This window comes from Plectropomus leopardus, chromosome 18 (genome assembly GCF_008729295.1).
Source record: "Plectropomus leopardus isolate mb chromosome 18, YSFRI_Pleo_2.0, whole genome shotgun sequence".
NCBI classification, from domain to species: Eukaryota; Metazoa; Chordata; class Actinopteri; order Perciformes; family Serranidae; genus Plectropomus; species Plectropomus leopardus.
The window spans coordinates 10995198-11020557 of NC_056480.1; the positions used below are offsets into that span (position 1 = coordinate 10995198).

Here is a 25360-nt window from a genome sequence, read left to right on the forward strand (position 1 = left end):
TAAACATTTAAATACCCACAACGTGTTAGTGTCCTTAATACTCACACTTGGCCTTAAAAAGGGTGACCAGAAGCTGGTGATTAGGCTACGAAGAAAAAATGTGAAGAATGTGGAGAAAATATGTGCATTCACAAATGCTGTGAAAGTGGGCATGATGGAAAGTTATCAGCTTTCTGAAATGGTCTTTTTACCACTTTCCAACTGTTCTACCAGGACGTCTAGAAGAGGATGTAAAAGGCTATTCAACCTTAAAGTTAAACTATCTCGACCTGCTCAGAGAGACACAAGACTCAACGGTGCTCTTCCTAATTTCTCTGGTGTCCATGGGAACAGAGGTGAGGTCAGCAGAGGTTGGGACCAGTGAGAGCCATGGGACTGAGAGGACAAGAGGTCATGTGTGAAAGTCGCAGGAGGTCAATCCCAAGTGTCCACACAGACACCCACCAAATGCACATACAGATTAATGAGTATTAGGTATTAATAGAGCTGTATGGACCAGGTCTGGTTTAGGCTAATGAGGCCCCGGGGTTATCAGAGATTCACAGTAATATGACACTTCCTGTGCTTTGTTACAAGGTGAAAGAAAAATGACACATTCAATTTTAAAAACTTTAGGAGAGACAAGGTTGAATCAGTGACATCCTGATCTCAGCAACTACGTTAGTGAGTACAGTGTCATTAACAAGACTGCATCTAACGATGATGTTGGTTTGAGGTCACTTCCCTTTATTTTGAGACTGTTTCTGCTGAGAACAACAATTTTTGTAACTAGTCCAATATTGAGCAGTAGTTGGCAGTGGCGAAACAGGCTGCAATGTAATCATTCAGGGAAAATATGCACCGTCAATGTATGTCCACTAAAAGTGCTTGTTTTTGCCCCTGACAGGCTCTGAGTCTTTGACAACATTATTTAAATGATTTCTACAGAGACAGACTTTTTGGGTTAAGACTAGGATGGTTTTTGTTTAACCAGAGACAGCGTGGAAATTGCAGACGCCATATAAATTAACAGTAATTTTATCAAGTTGACAGAAACTAAATAAAACTCGCAAAATCTTTATCTTTCCACTGTTTCAAACAGTCATCAAGTCTGGCTTGATTGAATTAAACCCTTAATTCAGCCAGTTTGATTTGAAAATATGCTGCCTCTATACACGCTAAAATGACAATTTATTTGAATGGAGTGTGATCGGTTTGGCGATAGCAATTTCAGGGCTGTTTGTGGTTTAACAAAAAAGATCTTACTCGTTAACAATAACAATATCTCTGTAGGGATCATTTCCATAATATTGGCAGATACAATCTGAGCCTGTCAGTGGCAAAACAAGCACCTTCAATGGATGTACCTCGACGGTGCATATTTTCCCAGAGAGATTACATTGCAGGCTGTTTCATCACAACCACTTTTGATGGTACCAAATGCCCATAACAGATACATTACATTAATAGCACCTGTTTAGACCAGCTCGCTCCATACTTGACTAATTTCAAAAACTGTTGTTCCCATTAGTCTCTTTGACAGAAAAACATGGCAAAATAGGGTCCAGGTCAAAAAATATAAGTCACCCTTTAACCTGTAGATTGTTTTCTAAATAAATATTGTGGTCTTCAAAACATTATAAAACAGTGAGAAAAGTCTGTTACAATATCCTGTGACTTAATTAAATGTCTTGTTTTTTCCAACCAACATTTCCAAACCCAAATACATAAAGTCTACCATAATTTAGACCAATAAAAGCAACAAATCCTCACATTCAAGAACCTGTAAATATCAGATTTTTGCTTGAAAAATTACTTAAAAGATTATTAAAATTGTTTAAGATTTATTTTCTGTCAGTTAAAATATCGATTAATAGTTAATCACGTCAGCTCTAGTTATCGTGAATGTGAAAACTACAAACATGAGAAACAAGATCAGTCATAAAACACAAAGGAGAATTACTTTGATGCCAGCATTTTCTTTCCCGTCGTTTACGACTGCTCAGCCATTACTTCATGTTCCGTGAAAAGATTTATGTATCATTTCACTCTCTCAACATCCTTTTTTCCACCCACCAGTCAGCGTCTAAATCTAGAAGCATTGGGTCATACATCTCATTCCCACCAGTGTTCAAGGTAACATGGGAGGTTGCTCCATTTGAAATATTCACACACAATGTCAGAGAGTGCACGGCAGACCTTCACACAGTCTGAGTAGTCACCGCTGGATGTTCACGCACACATTTACTGTACAAGGTTGCTGTAAAGCTGTAAAGTCACATCAGCATGCGGGGACATGCTGCACGTGTGTTGCCTGTAAAGCACTGTGGGACATGTTCTCTGATCCATGACAGAGTGAAGGGCTGAGTGGGAGGGAGGGATGGAGCAGGAGAAAAGGGCTGCAGACAAAGAGAGTTTGTGTGTGGTATGCACGGGAGTGTCTGACTGTGCCTCCACACGGGCACATCTAGCCTCATAAGTCACTGTGATTGATGCAGCTTCAATGTAAATTAACTGTGATGTGGTCAAAATGTTCAAGTTTATCAGTGCACTGCCATTCTTTGATTTGTTGATCTGAGGAATTAAGGTACCACACTCTCATGGCCAAAGTGGAAGACTTATTAAAAATAAAAATCAACCTTCATCAGATCTTCTAGTATAAACAGTATGTGTATATTAACAATGGATCAAATAATAATATGAAATAGGGAGCTCAGCAGAGAATTGTTTAATAACCCAGTTGTTTCCCTCAGCTCTGCATAATATTTTAGCTTCTTTCAACTCTTTGTTTTGGATTTTATGGCCTAAAATTCAAATGTTTTGGTTTACTTTCACTTCACTCATCAGTGTTGTTTCAGGCAGCAAAAAAGCTCTGATAATCCCTCTGTATGCTGCCTGCCCAGCATCCAAACAGACAAAGTTAGCAACAAGCTGGTTAAAATACTAAAACAGTTAGCAGCTAAAGAGCCAGATATTTCCCTCAGGAGTTGAAGGAAAAACAAAGCAAACACAAAGCTAAAGGGTGAGTGAATACTGGACTAGCATCCATCAGGTGGTCAGAGACATGACTTTAAGTGAATGATAATGTGTCTGCAGTCCACAATTTGAATTTTAAAGGTCAGATACGTCAGTATTAAACCAAGTGGCTAAAAAAATGAGTCAGTAGCTATGAGATATACATAGCGTGCCACTGAAAGACAATGACTTTGTGAAATAAACTTTAGCACTGATTTATTGTTTTAAAAAAATGGTGAAATTGTGAACAGTCAAACAATAAGATGATCAGGATAGTTTTGTCCACACATGCTTGCAACAGCCTGGATTTATGTTCAAACGATGACATGCATTATGTGAAAATGCTCCCTTTCTCATCTTTTCTCTCATTTATGTAACGTTACCATGTCAGATGTTCTTATAAACATGGCTAAAGTTTTAAATAATGAAGTAAATGAATAAAACAGTAATCCCTGTGAGTAAAAACCTCAGGCTTCAGGCCGTTCTTAATTCTGTTTTAAAACGTTTTTTTTCCAATTTCGAGACAAGTTGCTCCACATTACACATTACTGCACATTACTGCAACTGTTTAAAGGGCATACACTGCTACCTGTTGCCACATGCTAACTTCCGGGAAACATATAATCTATGTTACCAATGTTGCTAATTTCTGCCCTATTTCCGATAATTTTCCTGCTGGAACATGTCTGGTTAGGAAGATTTTGGTTTAGAACTTATTTACATGCAAACATGCAATCTCATGGATAATCTGGAACGTGTGATTATGAAGATTCTGGTTTAGAAGCTTTTAATGATGATTTTTCACAGAAGAAAGTGCCATTAAATTATGTTGCAGTCATTCTTCCGGCTGCAATAGTGGTGCAGAAAACAGTTGCCAGCAATTCAGCTTTTTTCTGATAAAAGCTAGCAATAGCCCCAAAAAGTTGCTAAGTGTCACCAGAAGATGGCATACACTCATTTGCATATTTGTGATATCATGGACGGACTGCAATTACTCTGAGAAGCATGCATGGGAATGAATTATTTATCACTTTTTTCCCAATGGTCTGATTAAGTCGATAAATTCCTTTTTTAGGAATAAAGTTGCTAAGAAGGTCTGAAAAGTCGCTAAATCTAGCATGAAAGTCACAAAGTTGGTAACCCTGACAGAGACGCTGAGAAGAACAGGAAATATTGACCAATCAGAGCCGACTGGGCTTTTTCAGGAACAGGGTCTTAAGAAACAGTGGCTAAAACAGCGCGTTTCAGACAGAGGGTGAATATGTTCCAGCACAGACAGTATGAGGGAATATAAAGTGTTTTTTAAACATTGGAGCATAAATATGTTCTAATAAAAAACCAAAATACAAGAATGAACCTGAAAATGAGCACAGTGGGACCCCTTTAATTTGGGCAACAACCCACTGCCTTTATCAGCAACGATTCTGGGCAAGAGATCAAAATCAAACATTGGCCATCTGCAAACAACAGACCAAAAACCAGCTGCAAAATTAACTGATAATACACCAAAGCCATCAACCACAGACCGAATCATTCATGGATATTCTTTGGTGTTGTAATTTCGATAACTCAAAAAGAGAGTCCAAGAATATTTTCTTACAGATACGAATTCCCAGCAAGCAAAAGAGATAATCCGAAGGTGGTAAATTTCAGTTAATCAGTGTCTGGCTTTAGTGCATACTGTGATCACCCCAAATATCACCATTCTCAAGATAATTACCAATGATTTTTATGCATTTTTTCAAACATTACCATGAAGCCTATTAATTAAAGGTCTGGCACAGTTCCAGGGCTAAAAACCGCAGGGACGAGATCAACTCAATCAATTCAAAAAACATGGAGCTTATTTTGTTTGTACAACAGAGTCCAACGAATGGATTAAAATTAAAGTCAGCGGTGAAAGTCGAGGTGCTGCTGCTTTTTTTTTTAGTGGCACTGAGGTTGTGTAAGTGCAAGCATGTGTGTGTGTGTGTGTGTGTGTGTGTGTGTGTGTGTGAATGTGTGTTTGTGTCACTAGGGAGAAAAAAAAAACATCAGACAGACCCCTGGAGCAGCTGTTGTCCCCAGCGTGCCCAGTGTTTCACACACACAGAAATGTAGTACGTTATTCTGCTTGCACTCACACATAAATACTTCTTTTCCAAACTCCACTCTGTTCCTTGTGTTCTTCAGTTGTGTGCTTTGAGCTAAACACACACACAGATTGTTGCTGGGCTTATGCAACCTCACAGAAAGCCAGAATCAAAGGTTTCATTTACCAACAGATGTAAAAATCTTAAGTGCTTTTGGGGATGAGCACCGACATGGGGGTTCAGAGAAAAGTGTGTGTCAATGTGCGTGCTGAGGGACATCATTTAGTGTTCAAATTAGGGCCATAACACCTCCAGACAGCTCCATGCATGAATTCAAACACCCCTCTACACATCTGCTCTCAACTCTAACCCGACCTGCACTCACCTCTATTACTGCTCATTAGAAACCCTCAAGGGACTGCACTTAAAAAACGTGTTCTTGAGGACCTCGTCTACCTTAAACATGTCCACCAGATGTGTTTTTTCTACAGTATGAATCTTCCCCTCATCTCATCCCTCGCTCCTCTTTAACCCTCGCCTTTCTGCCTCACCTCATGTCTCTGATTTGCGCTCTTGTCGTCTCCCTGGAGGTCAGACGGACAGATGCGCAGCCTTGTCCTCCCCACACACGCACAAAAACACATTTTCTGACCTAATTTCTCCAAGGAGGCCAGTTTAACAGAGCCTATGAAAAGGACAACAGCTGTACTGTACAAATAGACACAAAGGAAAACCGGGCTGTCCTCGTTTTTGTCTTTAGAACTGCATAGTGACAAAAACAGCAAACAAACTCTTCTAATTACACATGCATTAAAAGTGCAGCTTGTTCAGTTCTTCATTTGTTCAGTTCACAAATAGCTCCCGAGAAGGCAATAAGACTTTCTCTGAATTTTGATTTGTTTTTGGTTTTTGGTCAAACTATTGTTTCAAAGGTCAAGAATTGACTTTCACTCTGTAACTGGAAGTGTTTTCTTCATCATTTATTCACTGTTTTACCTCATAGACAAAAACAGCTTTATCGCAATGTCAAAGATATGTCAGCACAGCTGCAGCAAAAGTACAAGATGCCTAGAACCTGATATGTTAGTAGCAAATGTTTGGTAACCAGGATATGAGAAACATGCAAAACAATGCAGACAGAAATCATACAGAATCACAAATTAATAGCATTTGGTGCAATACAGTCTTTTGGGAAATTCTTTAGACCTGAGGGGAGGACAGAGCTGTCATGAGAGGCTCGACAAAAGCTTGCTGGGAGTTCAACTTTGGGCTCCTTATCACACCACAGTGAATTCATAATTTGGCATATAATTCAAGGTATACTGATTTACAGAGAGTGTGTTTTTGATTTGAATCAAAGTGAATGAGTAGCTGTCAAATAACATCTACAGCATTCAGCTGTTTCTTATTTTATTATTTCTTCTTTTATGTTATTTTGGTTTGTTTCATTCAACAACAGCAAAATGAGTATTTGTTTCAAATGCATGTTTCATAAAGATGCATCACTAGTTTCATAATCAACACAAAACCGGAGCAGATCTGGTCAAATTATTAAAACTTTCTGGAATGAATCATCTATGAAATTTTGTTTGTTTGTTTGGCAAATAGATTTAACAGAATGGATAGTAGGTGGAGTGCAAAATAGCCTTAAAAATCTTTGCAGATGTGGGCTGATATCAAGTGAGACAAAGAGATAATGAAATGCAAGTGAAAAAGCATTGATTAAAAGTGAATTTTTTAAACTACTATCAAGAGAGCTAATAAAAGTAAATCATTGCACTACAGTCAAATAAAATTATGTATCACCTCTATTTTCTGTGTTTACCTCTTCTAGAAGAGTTCTTTAGGACTTTAATGTCTCTAAACCTGAAAATTAACTTTTTTTCAGTCAGCTTTAGACTGGGGCTCAACAGCATCCATCTTCTGTCTTTTACATGCTGGGTTGGTTTCATCAAACAAAGTAACAGGCTTCAATCATTTTTCATCGAAGGCCTCTGCCAGGCTGACACCAGTGCAGGTGTTTGTGTAGGTGTTTGAGTGTGAAAGCGAGAAGAAAGAAAAAAAGACAAGAAGAAAGTGTCTTGAGCACGCCAAGAGCCAGGGGCAGGAATTAAATCCTCATTATGATCTGGCACCACCACCACTCTCTCACTATATGAGCGTGTGTGTGTGTGTGTGCAGGTCTACATGGTACTAATAATACTACAACGAAGTGGCAACTTGAGCTATGTTTGATGATCACACACTGACTGGTCAAAGGGTTTTTCCCTGCATATTTATGTCTTAGGCAGCTGATCAAGTGTAAACAAAGATTACATGCAAAAAAAAACGTCTTTTAAAAATTGTTTTAACCAACCTTTTAACCTGTTTCCAAGTGTCAGACTATAGATGCACAATTACATACAGTCACTTTAAAAAGTGCAGCCAGAGATAACAGAATTAACTTCTCTGCAGAATGAGCTGTTTGTGTAAGAGGAGCAGGATGCACATCAATGCCAACCATGCACATCACAAGACAATAAACGTTCCCTTTGTAATGTCTATTTTTATTGCTATTTTAATCTAACAAGTGATCTAAGCCAAACATTTAAAGGACTAGCTGGAGAGATTTGGAAAATAAGCTTATTTGCTTTCTTGCTGAAAGTTAGATGAGAAGATTTTAAGTTTAACAAACAGACTTCTACTGGACAAGAAATACTCCAGCAGAGTCAGTAGCTTGTATCGTTTTTGGTCTGTTGGAGTCTCTGTGGTTCCTCTGTATCTCTGTAGTTTTTTTGAGTCTCTTTCTTTCAGTATAATTCATTTTAGATACCTTTTGCGGGTAAAGGCCAGGGCCCCCGCTGATATTTTGTGCCCCTGGGCCATGCCCATCGGGCCTTTCAGTAATCCATCTATAGATATAACGAGTAAACTGAAGAGGTGCTTTGTTATATTTGGAGAGAGCCTGGCTAGCTGTTCCCCCTCATTTTTACTCTGTGCTAAGCTAACTAGCTACTGGCTGTAGCTTCTTATTTAGTGGCCTTTCATTTAGACATGAGCGGTAACAATCTTCTCTCAGCAAGAACGCAATGAAGCGTGTTTCCAATAATCTCAAACTTTTCTTTTACTTCTAGTCTGATTCATACTGACTGACCAGATGCAGCATTTTATAAGTAAATTAACTGGATCACCTTTAAAAATAAAAACCCCACAATGGTGATGCTTACAAACCTTATTAACCTTTTTTTTTAATGCCCCACATATTCATTTTAAATACACATTCATAAAATCCAATTAACAGATTCATTATTATATAAATAGCCAATCAGATTGCTGATCTTAAAATAAATATTTAGACTGGTGACAGTTTATACTTCAAATACCAAAACAAAAAAAAATGTAATAAAAAGCAGAAGATGCCCAGCGAGTTAAAAGGAAAAAAAAAATAAACTGACCTGTGACTAAAGTCAACATTTGCCATCTCTCACACATACACACACACACACACACACACACTTATTACATTTAATCACTGCACACATACACATGTGATGTTTTACAAGATGTACAGCTTGTCAAACTGAAAAGCGGAACATGCAGAGGCTATTCAAACAGCCACCACAGACCGACTTGATGTCTGAATTGGCCCGCAGGCCAGCCGCCCACCTGAGTAACAGGCCTTTGAACGATTTTTTGACTCTCTAATAAAATGACTGACTGATTATCACCAATTAAAATCGCAATAATTGCCATTATCTAAAGAATGCCTACTTGGAGTGACAGATCAATAGACTGTCTTGTTAATTACCTTCTCAAACAGCCTGAGGCTACAGGCTAGATTTGTACAAAACATACTGCAATTTCATTCACAACAAAGCACAAACCAGTTGAATTCATGCGCTGCAAAGCAACTATAATCAACAGGATAACTTCACATTCAATCCGACTGTGCAAAGAAGCCACACATTTATATGTGATGACGGAGGAAGAGGATGGATGAGTGTGTTGTGACTCCGGTGAAGTTGTGTTAACAGATGCAACACAGCAGCATGCTAGTAAAAAGCTACTAAATATTTCAGAATAAAAGTCGACACACAGTGCATGCATTGCTGTTTGGAGAAACCCAGTGTGCTGTACATATGTATACCTCAGTTGGAAACAGCCTCAATTATTAATATTCACTTTTCAGGCGCTGAAACTCAATAATTATGTTTGGTTCAACAATAACTACAGGCTGTGTGGTGCAGCAGGTAGTTAACTTCCTCCACTAATAGAAAATACAAATTTCATCTTCACATATGTTAAAATAATCGCGGCAGCTGTAAAATGCTGAAAAGAAATGTGATGTAGAAGAAGTGAGTCCATGTAGTTCTGTGGACGGCTGTTCAGGGTGGATGTTGACGCAAACCTGCTAAATATTTTAAGAATGTAAAAGTAGTGCTGTCTTTTCTATATTCGTTCAACAGTGGTAGGCCACAACAGCCAGAAAACTGCTACGGAAAAATACCACATTAAAAAATTCGTATTTCAATACCCCTAGCAGAATGCATTTGCACAATGCCCACTGCTTGCATTGCGTGCAAACTGATCTGCAATGTTCACATTTTGGGGCAGCAGAAGCTCATTTTTTTGGGTATCAAACTCTTCCGTAAATGTAACTGGCTGACACCTGGAGTGAAGCAATTAATACCAGTAGCTCACAGGCAAAATCTCTCCCTCCATGTTTCCCATTTCTCTCCCGCTTTCCTTCTCCACTCACAGAAAACACCGCTCTTTAATAATTTGTATTCATGTGTCATTGTGCTGGCTACGGGCACTTTTGGCTCCCAGATATGGATGCTGATCCAACAAGCGCGCTAAAACACCATCAACGGAAATGCAACGAAACAAGCATGACAGTCTAAAACCGAGTTATCAGCAGAAATAATCAGCTAACTGCAAACACACAGCGACACGTGTAAAATGTTACACCAACGGCACCGTGTGAGCAACAGCCTGAGAAGGCAAGATGTGTTAGTGTCACACATGCATGGATGGTTACTGAGACAATGGGCCCCTGGGCACAAACTAGTGACCCCCACCCCCCCCCACCACTTGTCCTACTGCACAGGAGCAAGACCTCCAGACCAGGAGACACTTTTTGCATCCATGGCAAGACTGCACAAAACAATTATTTTCATTGTTAATCAATATGTCAATCATGTTCTCAATTATTTGATTAGTTGTTTGGCCTATAAAAATGTCAAAATGATGTTCTTAAATGTCTTGTTTGGTCCAAAACCAAAAGATATTCAGTATACTGTAGTAGAGGAGCAAAGAAAATATTCATATTTAAGAAGCTGAAATCAGAGAATTTTGACTTTTTTTTCTTAAAAACATTTCTCAAACCAATTCCATTATAAAATTAGTCTGTGATTAATTTAATAGTTGACACTAATCTCCTAATCATTGCAGCTCTACTGTCTGTGGTAATTTTGTGTCTCTTTGTTGTCTTTTTCCACATCTCACAGACATTTCGTGTCTCTTTGTAGTCCTTTCGCATCTGCCTGTGTTTGGTATCGTTTTGTAGTTTTTATGCATCGCTATGTGCTCACTTTGTCTCTTTGAAGGTCATTTTGCATCTCTCTGTGGTCGTTTTATGACTCTTTATAGTCAAGTTGTGTCTTTGTGAAGCCTTTGCATGTGTGGTAATTTTAAGTATCTATGTAGTCATTTTGTCACTTTGTAGTTTTTTTGCATCTCTTTGTAGTCTTTATATATCTCTGTGCACTCACTTTGTCTGTCTGCAGTCTTTTTGCATCTCTCTGTGGTCGTTTTACGTCAATCTGTGATTGTCTTACATCTGTTTGTAGTCTTTTTGCATCTCTCTGTGGTAATTTTGCACCTGTCTTTGGTTGTTTTGTGTCTTGTGATTCTTCTTTGGTTATTTTCGGTCTCGTTCACTTGACTTTTCATAAAGAAATGTTTCTATCACTTCACACTTGGGCCCAGGGGCTCAAAAGGTCAGGGGACCCAGTGGGCCCTTACAGTTATCCATCCTTGTTTATGTGTGATATGAGGTCTGGATGGAATACCCGCTCAAAAACATGCAACACACATACAACCGCGCACACGCATGCACACACCCCGAGGCTGGCTAGTGGCTAACATATGTTCATTGTAGTTGAATAGCAACAACCTGTTTGGCACTAAAATAACTGACCTCCTCCTGCTTTTTTCTCCAATGTTTCCTCTCAGCAGGAGAGACGAGCTTCAAGTCTTCAACGTCTTTGTTTGAGTGTGTATGTTCGTTTATAGTGAATCCATCTGAAGAGCCGATGTGTGTCTACTGTCACCATGTGTTAATGTGTGGGTCTAACAGTCCAAGTCCCCACCGTCACGTCAGAACAGTTGTAGTAACACCTCGGGTCCCCAGTCCATAGCTGTCTGAGCCACAGCGAACACGGCCGCCCCGAGCGTAGCGGACAGCCCCCACACTGCCATCTTCACCATCCTGTTCCCCTTCCCCCACAGCTGGCCTCTGTCTCGGGGCAAAGCTGCTTCCAGACCTGAGTGTCGAGGGGCTATGAGCACAGAATAAGGAGGAGGGGTCAGACTGTGAGGAGCGGAGACACGGAGGGGTCAAGAGGGATTCAAGACGCAGAAAGCTCAAGCAAAAGGAGGATCAAGCTGCATTATGTTACTGGGATTGAGAACAAAATGGGGGTCAAGGGATGTCAAAACACACGGAGTAGAGACAAGGAGGAGACAAAGTATTAAACAACCAATCCTGCTCCGAGATCTTCACTAAACATCACATTAATTAACCAGAGGCCCAAAGAGCTATGAACTCCACTTAAAGTTTCTCCTTGCCCATCAGCCAACATTCCTCACGTTGCACATTTAGACAGCGGGTTGTCTCTTACCGACTCCCATTCTTTGGCCATTACACACTTCATCTTGAATGCCGCTAATTGAATTTTGATGAAACTACAGGGAATGATGTGCATCAATTTTAATATTACACTGTTTGGCCTGAGGGGAAAATTACAGCATATTTTTTGATTGCCTGTACATCACAGACAATATGTCAGACACCACTGATCAGATTCCCACAAAACCGACGGGAATAAAGCCTCTCTTTGTTCTGTTATGGCATATTTAAATATGCACTTGATTGGTCTGATGGGGGTACTACATCATTTGTTGACTTGATACTGATTGGCCCGAAGGGGGACAGCGTTTGTGGGGGATGACATATTTATTGCCTTGTTTAGATGAGTTGTGTTCTTTTATAAGGGACCCCAAAAATGTGGATCCATCAAATGATTACGATGTTTGAAATGTTGGTTCTACATATCTTACAGTCAATATTAATGTCTTTTCAACTTGAAAAAGTATCCAACACATGTTCACTTTTACTTCACTCATCTGCATGTGTGTCTGCACATGTGCAGCCCTTCTTTGGTGTCAGTAATAAGATTAAAGTTACTATTTTTACCGTGTCTGGAGGTGGTGGAGCCCTGGGCCTTGGTGAGGCGTTGCAGAATAGAGTCAGGCCTCTGGTGGAGGGTGGAGATCTGAAATGCCTGGAAGGTGCTCATGGACAAACTGGAGAAAGAAAACAGAGGAAGAGAAAAATGGAAAAAAAAAAAAAAAGGAGGCCGACAGTCAGGTCTGAGGTGAAGCATGAACAGCTGGTACGACAGTAAGAGACAGATTGAACAATCAACTGCTGGCAAAGGGGAAAAGTGAGAGACAATCTGGGAAATCTGCTAACTCAGTAGTTCCTGTATATAAGAAGCTATAGGAATAATGCATTATGGGACATCTTTCAGTCAAGGCCTTGTGTCAGTGATGTCACTTCCTCTCCTGAACAATGACTGTGAGGAATGCTGAAGGACAAAGAGAGGGAGAGTGATGGAGAGACTATGGATACACTGAGAGAAAGTGTAGTTGTGTTTCCTCCTCAACAAAAAAAAAAGTGGAAAAAGGGTCTCTCACACACACACACACACACACACACACACACACACACACACACACACACACACACACACACACACACACACACACACACACACACACACTAAATGACCTGTGCATGTCAGCAGCAGCACGGTCTAGATGTGTTTTTAGAGCACCCCTTCTTGGTCACTGAGGGAATTACATCATACTACCTGCAATCAACAAATTACAAATTTGATGTACTTTTATTCTACTTGAGTATTTTCTTATCATGCTCCTTTATACTTCTAGTCCACTACAGTTCAGAGAGAAATTCTGTACATTTTACTCCACTACAGTGCTGCACACCATTATTATTTGAAAGGATTTCAGAGCAGGGTTTTAACTTCTAGCAAAGTATCTTCTCAGTGTGGTATAAGTACTTCTACTTAAATAACTGATCGTAATATGTACTTCACCACTGGTCAATATACACCATCTCAAAATATTTGCATGTGGTAAACCTTGGTAGTAGAGTCTTGTTTCTTAAATCCATGTGCATAAAAAAGTGAAGGTACAGAAGCTATTAGTCAAGTAATTGATCAATTGATTGCCAAAACACTAACAGACAACAACTGTGATAACATGAATGTAATCATTTGTCATTTATCAAGTAAAATGTCAAACCTTTAATGTTTCTGGCTTCTTCAATGTGAACATTTGCGAATATCTCTGAACATTTGGAGATAATACTGCAGTGAAGTTATGATGGGCATTTTTACAATTTTGTAGACTAATCAGTTAATGAATTAATCAAAAAGTAAGAGACAAATTGTTTGGCCAGTTTAAAGTGAAGCAGAATGCAAGGAAATACATTTTAGTTAAATAGCAGCATGAACTTTACATCTTCTATCCTTAGACCTTTGATATAGATAACTTAAGATTCAAGCATATGAATTAAAGTGTCCATAATTGAGATCATGACTGAAAGTATGATCCTGTATGACCCTTCTCATGTGTCCAAAAGCACAAAGTTTATTAAATAGTATTAACATTATTATCATGAACACCCCTTTAGTTTTGTTTTTTCCCCTCACCTCTTGCGAGACTGCAGCGCCGCTCGCTTGGCCAGTAGAGATGGAGGGTAGTGGCTGAACAGGTCCTGGGCTCGGCCAATCAGAAGTTCGTATGGGAGGTCCTGCGGAATGCGGGAGAGGAGGTGGTGGACCATGGCCATGTCACACTCCGTCTTCTTTACCTCCCTCTCTCTGTGCAAAACGATCTGAGGAAGAGAGATGTTAAAAATGTAAACTCTGAACACTGTGCAGTCTGATTAACCTTGGAGCATACATTCAGTGGGTAGTTTCAGTTATTCGAGTGAGGCAGATGAAGAGTTAACCCCCCATGCTGTGTGCTGTACTCAGCCTTGGAGGAAACATGAACTACATTCTGCTTTGTTGTTTCACACACTTCAAACAGACCTCTCCCTCTGCCCAGCCCCTGCACACAAATACGGAAACATCCTCAACTGCAAATGAGCAAAATGCACACATTGCACACACTAATCAACATGCACAAAACTGTCCTGTTAAAAAAGAGCTTTTAACACTCAAATAAACACCTAAAAACAGGAAGCATGTACACACAAATAACGCATCCAAGCTCCAGCAGTAAACATTTCTCCCAAAACAGCTGGTGTGAGCACCCAGAGGAACAGGTTTCAAAGAGGAACGAGTGAAAAAAGTCACAAATATAAAAATGTTTTTCCTTTGTAATCTGTTTCTCCTTCTCAGTCAAACATCAGTCGGCTCTCCTTGTCATTCTATTTCCTGATGCAGTCCTCGTCCTTTTCCCTTTTTATCTCTCCCTCTGTACCCCTCTTTCACTCTCTCATCTGTTCATTAGGAGGTATCTAATTAACTAGTCCAGTGACTTCACAGTACTCTGCCTCACTGTGTGCATGAGTATATGAGTGTGCAATGTGTGTGTGTGTGTGTGTGTGTGTATGGCAGCATGTATTCACAAGTGAGCATCCTGGATTACTGACAAAACAAAGTCGCAGCCTCTTGTTCATTTCCTGTTGGCTTCTACACTCTCTTACCGTGGCGGCGAGGTAGATGGGCATCAGTGGGTGCGAGGCCAGGAAGAAGTCGTAGAGTCTCATGGTGTGTTTGAAGTCTGAAAGCACGTGGCCGTACCATGTGATGAGCCAGGACAGTGCGAAGATGGTTCCCACCTCCGCTCTAAAAGAAAAAAGGCAAATATAAGAAGAGATGTAAACAAAAACAGGCCACTCACAAGTACTTTTTTCATTTTAATGCGACCTTAATTTAACCAGTAAAGCCTTGCTGATATTAACAATGTCCTTCTTGAGACATCCTGGCAAAGATAAGCAACAATAAGTTCTGTTTCAAATTATACTGATTTTCTATCTTCCAGGCAGCTAGTGGTTTCATTTCATTACAGTCTGGTCACAATCAAGTTTCCCTGAGTTGACTCACTGTAAACAAAATAATCGAAAATGAATTTTTTTTTAAACTTTCGAACATGTCTTTAAAAAAGCGTTTCTAAGGCTGTCCCACATACTATTTTGGGGGGATATTTTCAGTGATAATTACCCTCAAATATTCATAGTTTAAAATAGAAATCAAAGGGGATGCACAATAATATCGGCACATCGATTATCGGCAGAAATTGGCTTTAAAATAAAAAATATCGGAATCAGTCACCATGCTGATTTCTGCAGTTATCAAAAAAATGTTTTTCATCAACCCTAAGCTAAAGCGTCTTTCTTATTTTATGAATCTTATCTTATTCTATGAATGAATACTACATACAGTGAAAAGTATTTCATGCATCCTTCTGCTTGAGGGCCATCATGGTAAGAGTATGCATAATATGACTATACAAAAAAATTGATGATCACTAAAAGTAGGTCGGGAAAGAAGTGGATACATCAATATTGGTATTGCTTACCGGCCAAATGAGCTGTTAAATATTGGCATCTCGGACATCGGCAAAAAACCCAATATTGCGCATCCCTGGTAATCAATCATAATCATGAATGCCTATCAACCACCCAAACCCGACCCAACTTCAGCAGCACCGACGTATGTGTAAGAGAGAAAGGGGAGAGAGAAGATGGAAGTAAGACAATTCACACGATGTTTCGGTAAGTGATTAATAACTCAGAAGGCAGGAGGTCAGGCCTAATCACTAAATGCGAAGCAAGATAGATAAGCAAGATTATCTGATTTCGTATCACCTATTCCTTTTCGTTGCTGGATGGCCAACGTAATTGTCAATGACTGAAGAAACTGGCCTAATTTATTTCAGACACTGGCTACCTCCTTTCAATTTCCACCACTAGTTTATTGGTAAAAAGAAAAAAGATTTTGAATACTGAGTCAACAAGTGACAGCTGCAGCTGCATGTAACGCCACGTATTTACACTATCCTGGCGGCATGACGAGGCACTGAGCTATTGTGTGCTGATCGTTTGTCATTTTTCCTGGTCGCTTACAGTTAAAAAACATTCAACTTTGGTAAAATGCTGCATTTGTCAGTTTCACTTTATACCCAGACATCCAATCACAGAGGAGGAAGTTTGTAACAAATAGCCTTTCAACAATCACATCTTCCATGAACAAGTGCTGAAGAAACAACAACAATGAAGGAGAATTGTGTTAATATACTGTAGGCTATATATTCATATATCAAAATCATGAGGCCACATAGACTGGTACTTTGCTTTAAGGCTGGATCGTCTGGGATTAGTAATCAAATTTAAATTTAATTGAAAATTTTTAAACAAAGCAGTGTATGTTTAAGTTATTGTTGTGTTTTGTGTTTTTAACCATGGTGTTGAATTGGGTATCTAGAATTGTGGAATTTAATAAGGTTTTAAAACATGACCACATCAATTTGTAGAGAACTAGCCTCGTGAATTTTGAAGAAAATACATTTTCTTTACCTTCACATACGGTTAAAAACCCTCCGATGCTCTTTGTTGTGTGCAGACATATAGAGGTTGTTATTGTTGACAGAGTCTCAAGTAAATTGGATACTTTTAGAGGTAGTTGATAAATATTAGATAGGAACATTCAGGAAGGAAGAAGGATGAGCACAAGGGGGAGGAAGTGACAGGCGAAAAGAAATGGGTGGGAGTGACGGACAGACGGGGAGGGGTAAAGAGAGGGAGCAAAGGGCAGGGAGCACATGTGATGAGAGGGACATAAAAGAGATAAGATGAAGTGGGAGAGAGAAAAAACAAAAGGAACAAAAAAGAAGTGGGAGCAGGAGAAAAGGGACAGCAGAAAAGAGGCAGAGATAAGAAGGCATGTAAGGGGAAGTGGAAGTGCTCACAAAAAAACAACAAAAAAAAAAAACTTTGAAGTCGGTTGTTGTTTATCCAGCCGTTTTTCCGAGAGTGCAATGTCTTGTTTTTTGTGCTTCTTCTGTTTGTGTGAGCTTGTATGTGAGTAGATGGGTAATTTGCAAATATGGAGGTTGCCAGCACAGCATCAATTATGAACAGGCAACAAGGCAGCAAAGGTACTGTCAACACACACACAGGCACGCACACACACTCATGCACACGTATTGAAATACCTTTGAGGACAAATCATTGACTTACAAACACCCTGAATCCCAGCCGTCACTACACACCCCAACCCTAACCTACAGTAACTGGTTTTATCTTAAAATCCTTTTTTGTTGTTGCTTCAATAAAAAGCAAAAAGATCATGAATCATTTTTTGGCTAATTACACTTCACAGATAAAGGTAAATGTGTTGCACACCTTGGTGGGACAGAAAAGACTCGGAAACAGCTGTTGGACCATCTGACACGAGAACTCCCCAACGAGACCACTAGTGATGCATTTTCAATTGGGGTCCAATTCAAAAACAAAACACTCAATCTTTGTCTCTCTGTGAGACTCACAGGTGAAGATCAACACACTGATGCCCTCTAGTGGTTGGTACTTACATTATATTTTTTCCAAAGTGACTCACAATAACTACACCTATTTTCCAAAACATCAAAAACTCTGACAGGTGAAGTAAATAACATTGATCATATAATTACAGTGCGATGTTCTGCAGAGAAAACTTGTGACCTGGCATTAATGTTGACGCCACTTGACCTGCAACACCCACCCAACCTCCACTGCAAACCAAGTCCATCGCATGTCAGTGGCACTTTGCGATGGCAGTAGCCGCCCCAGCAGGACAATGTGCCATGCCACACTGCAAAAAGCTGTTCAGGAATGACCCGTGGAAAATGACAAAAACCTCTAGTCACTGACCTGGCCTCCATATTCAGGGTTCCCACACATTTTCATGGTCAAAATTTCAAAATTTTTATGACTTTTTTCTTTTATTCTTTTTTTTATTCTTGTTCCACTTCCCTGTGTTTTTCAAACATATCAGATTCAAACTCTATTCAAACATAATTTCAGCTAACTGGCAAAAATGAAGAGAGAGACGGAATTGACAAATGGAGAAACGTACATGACTGTAAACTGTTACAGCGACGTTTTGTCGACAGCTACAGAAAATAAATTTGCTGTCATGTTACTTTAAATGGAAGGTTATCCATGGGGGGTTGGTGTAAAAATTTCATTACACACAAGGAAATCTCCATGACTTTTCTGGAACTTTCAATGTTTTTTTCTAATTTCATGACATAACTGTGAAATTTCATTACTTTTCTCCGGTTTTCCATGACCGTGGAAACCCTGCATATTACCTAGATACCAATCTGAGTTGAGAATCAGTGGAACGTGTTGGTACTCCAACTCGCAACCCACAGCACACAAAGGATCCACCGCCATCACCCTGATGCCAGAAGCCACAGGACCACCCCAGAGGTCCTGTTTCCATGACTCGACAGGTCAGAGCCAAGTCTGATCCAAGGAGGCTCAACCTAGGGTCTGGGGTGATAAATGGCTAGAAGTCTGTTCAGTGCTTAAGTGCTAGCAGCCACTGCTCAGCAACAGCACCTTTTAAAAATGTGAGCGTTTGTATGCTTGTGTGTGTGTGTGTGTGTGTGTGTGTGAAATGAGTGCTTTGATGATAGATGAAGCAGATTTTTTCTTTCCCACACTCAATCAGCAACACTCACAGCTGTCCGCCGGCTTGGATATGAACTTTTTCAGTCAGCCTCTCCATCCTTCCAGCATCTCTCTCTTTCCTCCATGTCTCCTCCCTCCCTCCCTCCCTCCTCTCACCTTCTCCTCATTGTCCTCCCTTTATTTAATATCTTTCATCTTAATTCTTAAGTTAACTCTTAATTTCACACTCCCTCTCTCTGTTTGCTCCCTCCATGTCTTTTTCCACTCTTCTAATTGCTTCCGGCGTCTCTCTGCTTCCCTCTGTGTGTGTGTGTGTGTGTGTGTGTGTGTGCGCGCGCGCGCGCGCACGCACGTACCTGTTCATGAAGTCATGTAGTTCTGTATCGACCTGCTCCAATATAGGCATCAGGTAGTTCAAAATGTGTTTAGTGCTGTCCATGGTTGGATCCATGAAATCCCTTTACACAGAGAAAACAGACAGAGGTTAAATAAACGTTGCTGCTAAATCATTTGTAATTTAAGCTGATTAAAATGCCAAGATAGATGGATTAATTAAATCTATTATTCAAAAAGTCCCGACCTGAGATGGTGATTGGACAGAGTGTCCAGCATGGCGATGGCCATCCGCTCCCCAACTACCAGCAGCAGAGTGACGGCCACATCGTGGTAGCCTTGGTAGTAATGGAGCTGAGGAGTGCGTTTCAAAACCTCCAGTATGATGTCAATCAGCTGCTCCTGAAGCACAGCTCTCTCTGCAGCTGGCATACCTAAAGGAGAACCAAGAGGATCATAAATACATAAAATTTGAGTCAATAAAACAACACACCTTAAAACACCTAAAAATGCTTGTGATTGTGAAAGTAGTGAATAGGGGAACACAGATGATCTGACTCTGGTCTGACTGCTTGTGACCAGTGCTTAACACAGACCAAACTCGGACATGTGCATAAAACATTGTGTTTACAGTTAAACTATGCTGAAATGGTCAGTAATGTTTGTAAGCAATATCACCGGTAAAAGCGAAAGCGAAAGCCATCAGCAGATTCACTCTTGTTCATTATATTTGCATTCTTTTACTGTGTGTCCACAATTTCTGCAGCTCTCTCTTGCATGCCTGCAGCTATCTTTTCAGTCCCGAATAAACATCCCAGACATAGCAAAACAAGAAGACATTTTGAAAAAATACAGGCAGAGACCAGAGTCTCTGCAGATAAATATAACCCCCCACACTTCTAGTGGGTCATGAGAGGGATTACTTTCGCATGTGTCTATATCTTGTTTGTTTTTTGGAAAATCCTGCATAGTATACCTTGACATCTTACTTTTCTTGCACCTTTTAACAGCAAACAGACAAATCAAATACTGACTTTGCTGAGCGGCTTAGTATACAGACAGAATCCAGCTTCCCCTCATTCCCTGCTGTTTCTTTCACTTTTTCTTTTTTTTTGATGTGTTGCTTCCTCCTGGCAGAAATGTTTATATAGCCAAAACCGCAATTAACTGACTAAACTGACAGCCTCTCAGTTAGATAAGACACTTTTCTCTGTTGCTTTCCCCACTTTGTGATTTCGTCTGTCAACACAGGCACCTTGTGACAAGAATCTTCCCCATTGCAGCTTTTTCTCAGTTCATTAATTATTAAACTTTGCCAGATATCTGCATGTTGATGTAAGTATGGAGGTGCACTTTGATAAAAGGCACTGTGAGCTACACTGCTATCTTTGGAGATAAAACACACACACACACACAAACACACTTTTAGGGAACCGCTTCATGGACCTCCTGACATCAAGGACCACTTGGTTGTAGTCCTTGTGGTTCTCCCTCACATCTCGACCTACAACAAAGGACGTTATTATTATCATTGTTGCCAGCATTAGTAAAAGTATTCTGTAGTTCTATGTAGTATACATTTACCCAGTAAATATCAGTGTTAATCAACCACTAACCAGGTTTATGTGGTAGATCGTACACATTGATGTTCAGTAGTTTGGGCCAGACTTTCCTCCTCAGTTCATCAGTGAGTAGTCCTCCCTTACTGGCTGCTGCTCTCCTCAGAGTCTCAATGTCCACTGGATCACTGTACATTCAAACATCACAATAGGACATTGTTCCAGCTGATGCACAAAGTCTGCTGACACAGCAACATTATCTCCATGTTAACCAGTCCTCAAAAACAAATTTCTCAAAATGAGTGAAAATCTGTTAATGCCATTTAACATTAACAACTGTGTCCATTACAAATTGATCTATTCCACAAATTAAGTGTAATTTTCTTAATTTTAGTGCAGTAATGTTACATGTGTATAAGGGACCAAATATTTAAGGAAAACTTCACACTCAAAATGGCCATTTCTTAATCAATTAGCCAAACCTTACCATTTAAAACTCACAGTCAAACTTATCTATGTTCTCGTCAGAGCCTCCTAAGATTTTAGTGAAAATGCATGTGTTTGGAAATTTTGACCGTATGACTGGTTAAATGAGACTTTGAATCTACTGCATGAGTTGTTTGAGAGTTTGTAAACTGTGTTTTTTTTTTATATGGTTCTGCTGTTCTGTTGTTAAAAGGGTTCCCCAATAAATCTATAAATCAGTATGTTCTCCACTGCAGGGAGGGCGTGTGAGAAAAACAAAGTTTTCTCCACAAATTCAAGGTAACACAGTACAACTAATTGATTTACTTTATTTTTTAAGAGAATCACATTACCTAGATTCAAGATTTAAAGATAAAACAAATTTAAAAAGGCAAAATAGCTGAAAAATTAAAGCTAGCGCTGAGATTTATTTTGTAAATAATTCGTCTGAAAAGCAAAGATCGCTCTGTGCTCGGCCAAGATCTGGTATTTTACCTTTGACCGTCTAGATAACCATACAACTTTAACGTAGAAAAACGGATCTGTCAAATGCGTTGTCATAGAAAATGTTGTCCCATTTTGTTTTCAGCTGTTGTTTGTATTGCGAACTGCACAATACTTTGTTTAATAACATAAAATACTTTGGTTTAGTAAATATGGAAGACACAGAAAGACTGAGATAGCTATTCACACATGAAACATAAAAAATAGCCAATTATCTAAAGAAAGCCTGGAATGAGACTAAAAAAGATCTTTGTGGTGATAATCTCTAAATACTTGGTAACTCCTTATGTGAACGGTTAATTTAGGGAATTATTTTTATTTATTGATTGTCAATTCACTAATTTATAAATAATTCATCATAACAATCTCAGTCTTCAAAATTGATTTATTCTTCCAAAAGCACTTTTGCACACACGTTCCCTTTTTGAGACACAATTTTAAAAGAATTTTATCAACAATCTTACACTCAATTAGTCAAATTCATTGTTCAGTTTTTTGATTCACTTCATGTCAGCTTGACACTGTGGCAGCATTAAGTGGGTTCACATGTCGAAATTAAATGGACATAGAAAACTGATTTTTGTTCTCGCGCAATTAAACGTCAGCCAGCTCAGTTCTGCATGAGCTTTCCTGTGCCATCCCTCCATCAAGTCCCACATGCTTCCTAACACAAATGTCTTCATGAACCTTGTCACGGTATTCCTCCGGGTACATGTGAGTAATCTTCATGTGTGAAATTAGCTTAGCAGGGAGTGATGAAGGTCACTGTCTACGGATAAATGCATACCATCTAATTGTGGAACGGCGAGCACCAGAGGGAGGAGCATTCCCACCTGGGGAAAACACATCCTGTGGCCATGTGCTCGAGTGCTAAATAGAGGTATTTTGTACAATGGAAACTGTCATTTTTTTTAGATTTAAACAAAGCTGATGTGGAGTGAGAACTTTGTCTAAAAGACCAATTGTGTAAAAGACGGATAATTTCATTCACTTTTATTCTTTCACTAAACCCCAAAGAGTTTATGTATTTGTACTTCACTACTTATTCGCCATTCTTGAACAGACATCAATCAGCCTCATTAGTAAAAAAAAAAAAAAAAAAAAAAAGCTAATTTGTAGCAGCTTCAAATGAGGGATGCTTTAAATATATATAACTGCAATCCAGAGGATGTTTTGACTGAATATGACAAAGGGGGAAGATTAATTAACATGTCCTCCTGGATGTCAAACAGGGCAAGAAAAAAATCTTCCTTAACAAGCAAACTGTAGCTGATAATTGTTATTTTAACCTGATCAAAGCTTGATGGATCTCAGCCAACTTCTGTTTCCTCCCACAGTCTGGTTCTGTAAAAGAGAGACAGAGACAAGGAAGGAAAGAGAAAAGACATAGTGAGATATAGAGGGATGATATATAACAGTGAGAGTGTTATTTAAGGGATTTAAGAAAGACAGTGCAGTAATAAAGCAAATGGAAAACAAACAAGAAAGGAGACAAATAGGAAGGTAAGGAGAGTAAAAAAAAAAAAAGGATGAGGGAGAGAGGGACAGAACAATGTGGAGAAAAATTAGAAAAAAGAAATTGAGGAAGGAGAGAGATATTGGAGATGTTATGAATAAAAAACATGCAGTTTTAGGGCTGGAAAAAATAATTAACACACAATTAATAGAAATTTTGTAATAAATGAACTGTAAAGTCTCAGTGTTTTTATTAAAAAATGTAAGTACGACTTTTACAAGGAAATTTTGTTGTTTTCTGCTCAACATAATTTGCCGACAGAAAAGATCTGAAGCGTCTCTTTAATGAATGGATCTTTCGACTCATCCACTTAGTCATGCAAAAAATGCTACAATTAAAATGAATAAATGGTTGATCATAATGAGTCATAAATATCAAAATATTTATTATGTAAGTGCTGCTGGATTGAGTGAGTTTGGAGCAAATTTAAAATAAGGTGCTGAGTGTTTCAATAGCTTGAAAGGTTAAACCAATATCCATTATTAAGTGATGTCTTCTTTCTGTTTGTTTGTTTATTTAGTTCATATTACAGTGAATAAAATCATATCCACCTCTCTCTGTCAGGCGACCATCTGCAACTTTCCATCTTGGCTGACAGGCTGCCACGCAAGCACCAGTGGCATATAAGTGGCCAATATTTACTTTGACAACAGTGTCAACAAAAGGACAAACGGCTGTTAGATACAGCTAAGGACACACCAGAGGATAACTCGTGATTCGTGTCTTGTAGTTTGTGTCAGCTGGCTGCAGTAATACTATTAACTTCTCTGGCTTTTTGCCACATAGACTCGACTGGTCAAGTTTCTGTCTGATGGCCACACGTACAGTGTGTCGATATAAATGAGAATACAAGGTGGTTTTAATGTTAGAATTAGCGTTAACTTTGTGTCGCTAGCCTGTATTTGTTTGTAAAGTACGTTTATTAAACACTACCTCACGTTAGCTGTCGTTATCTGTTGGTTGACTTACCTCTTGAGACAAAACCATTCTCAATCACTCCAACTCCCGCGGTTTGTTTCTTCCTCTTGAGCCTTTTCATCCCCTTTACAAACTGACAACTGAATGGCGAAGTTTGTGTTGTGCCATAGGCAAGTTAAAAAATAAAATTATGTATCAAAACAGTTAAAAACACTGATACATTTTAGCTAAACGTTAGCGTTTCTCTCAACAGCTGTCCCTGGAAGAATCAACCTACCATGTAATCTCCAGGCTGCGCTGTGATTGGCCTGATCTGACATGTGACCCGGTGCACGAATACCATTGGCTCTCATCGACTCGCACCGCAAGCAGACTTGACTGTAGTTTTATAGTGAAATTTGAGCATTAGTGGGCAGTGTTTGTTTAATTTTATGCTGACTGTTTAGAAATAACCCTTTTAGCAAAAATTTGCAAGAAATAAGTAAAGAGAAAATTACCAGAAAATAGGCACAAAAAGAAAGAAAAATGAAAAGGACCCAAAAAGTGCTGGAAACTAATAAGATACATGTATATCTTTTTTTCTTTCCTGTAACATAATTTAATATATATAATATAATGATTTTGAATACTCCCCTTTTACTAATTTCTTGCAACTTGAGGGACATTTCTTGACAATTTGCTCACTGGCTTTCTATTTTTTTTTCTTTACCAACTTTTGGTAAAAGAGTTTCTTAGCATGAAAAAATACATTCAATTCATTCTGATATGGAGCACTAAAATCCTACATGTGGATCGAAACAAAGCAGAACCACAGTATGCCTACCCATTTTAATTATTTAATGCCAATTTGTATAATTTTAAATTGTTTGACTGTTGACCAACTTTAATTCCTGGAACTGATTTAAATACAATAGTCAGTTTTATTGTGAAGGCATGATTGTATTGCATTATTTGTGTTTCCATTGAAGCTATGTAAATAGAGCAATATAAACAACAATAACAATAATTTTATTTATAT

At 39.0% G+C, this 25360-nt stretch overlaps 1 protein-coding gene across 3 annotated transcripts; it reads right to left on the reverse strand.

Annotated features, from left to right (window-relative positions):
• Window positions 1-7034: 7034 nt before the first annotated feature.
• On the reverse strand, window positions 7035-24605 carry zgc:63863 (uncharacterized protein LOC393372 homolog). 3 transcript variants are annotated; one of them, XM_042506693.1, is made up of 10 exons: window positions 24394-24605; window positions 23198-23252; window positions 20997-21127; window positions 20804-20884; window positions 19628-19814; window positions 19404-19505; window positions 15073-15214; window positions 14069-14253; window positions 12526-12635; window positions 7035-11608 (listed from the first exon to the last, which is right to left on the reverse strand). In XM_042506693.1, exons 1-10 carry the CDS (start codon window positions 24461-24463, stop codon window positions 11427-11429), a joined length of 1245 nt encoding a protein of 414 aa, XP_042362627.1. In that variant the 5' UTR covers window positions 24464-24605; the 3' UTR covers window positions 7035-11426. The 3 variants fall into 3 exon arrangements, with proteins under 3 accessions (XP_042362627.1, XP_042362630.1, XP_042362629.1); XM_042506696.1 differs by having other exon boundaries at window positions 11586-11640; XM_042506695.1 differs by lacking the exon at window positions 7035-11608 and adding an exon at window positions 11641-11727.
• Between the last annotated feature and the right edge of the window lie 755 nt (window positions 24606-25360).

Bases quoted from the DNA above. Each gene is read 5' to 3' on its own strand.
- zgc:63863 (XM_042506693.1), bottom strand. From the start codon at position 24,463: ATGAAAAGGCTCAAGAGGAAGAAACAAACCGCGGGAGTTGGAGTGATT. The intron at 23,253-24,393 runs GTAAGTCAACCA...TCTCTTTTACAG, and splicing joins GAATGGTTTTGTCTCAAGAG to AACCAGACTGTGGGAGGAAA. The intron at 21,128-23,197 runs GTTAAAATAACA...TTGAATGTACAG, and splicing joins ATCCATCAAGCTTTGATCAG to TGATCCAGTGGACATTGAGA.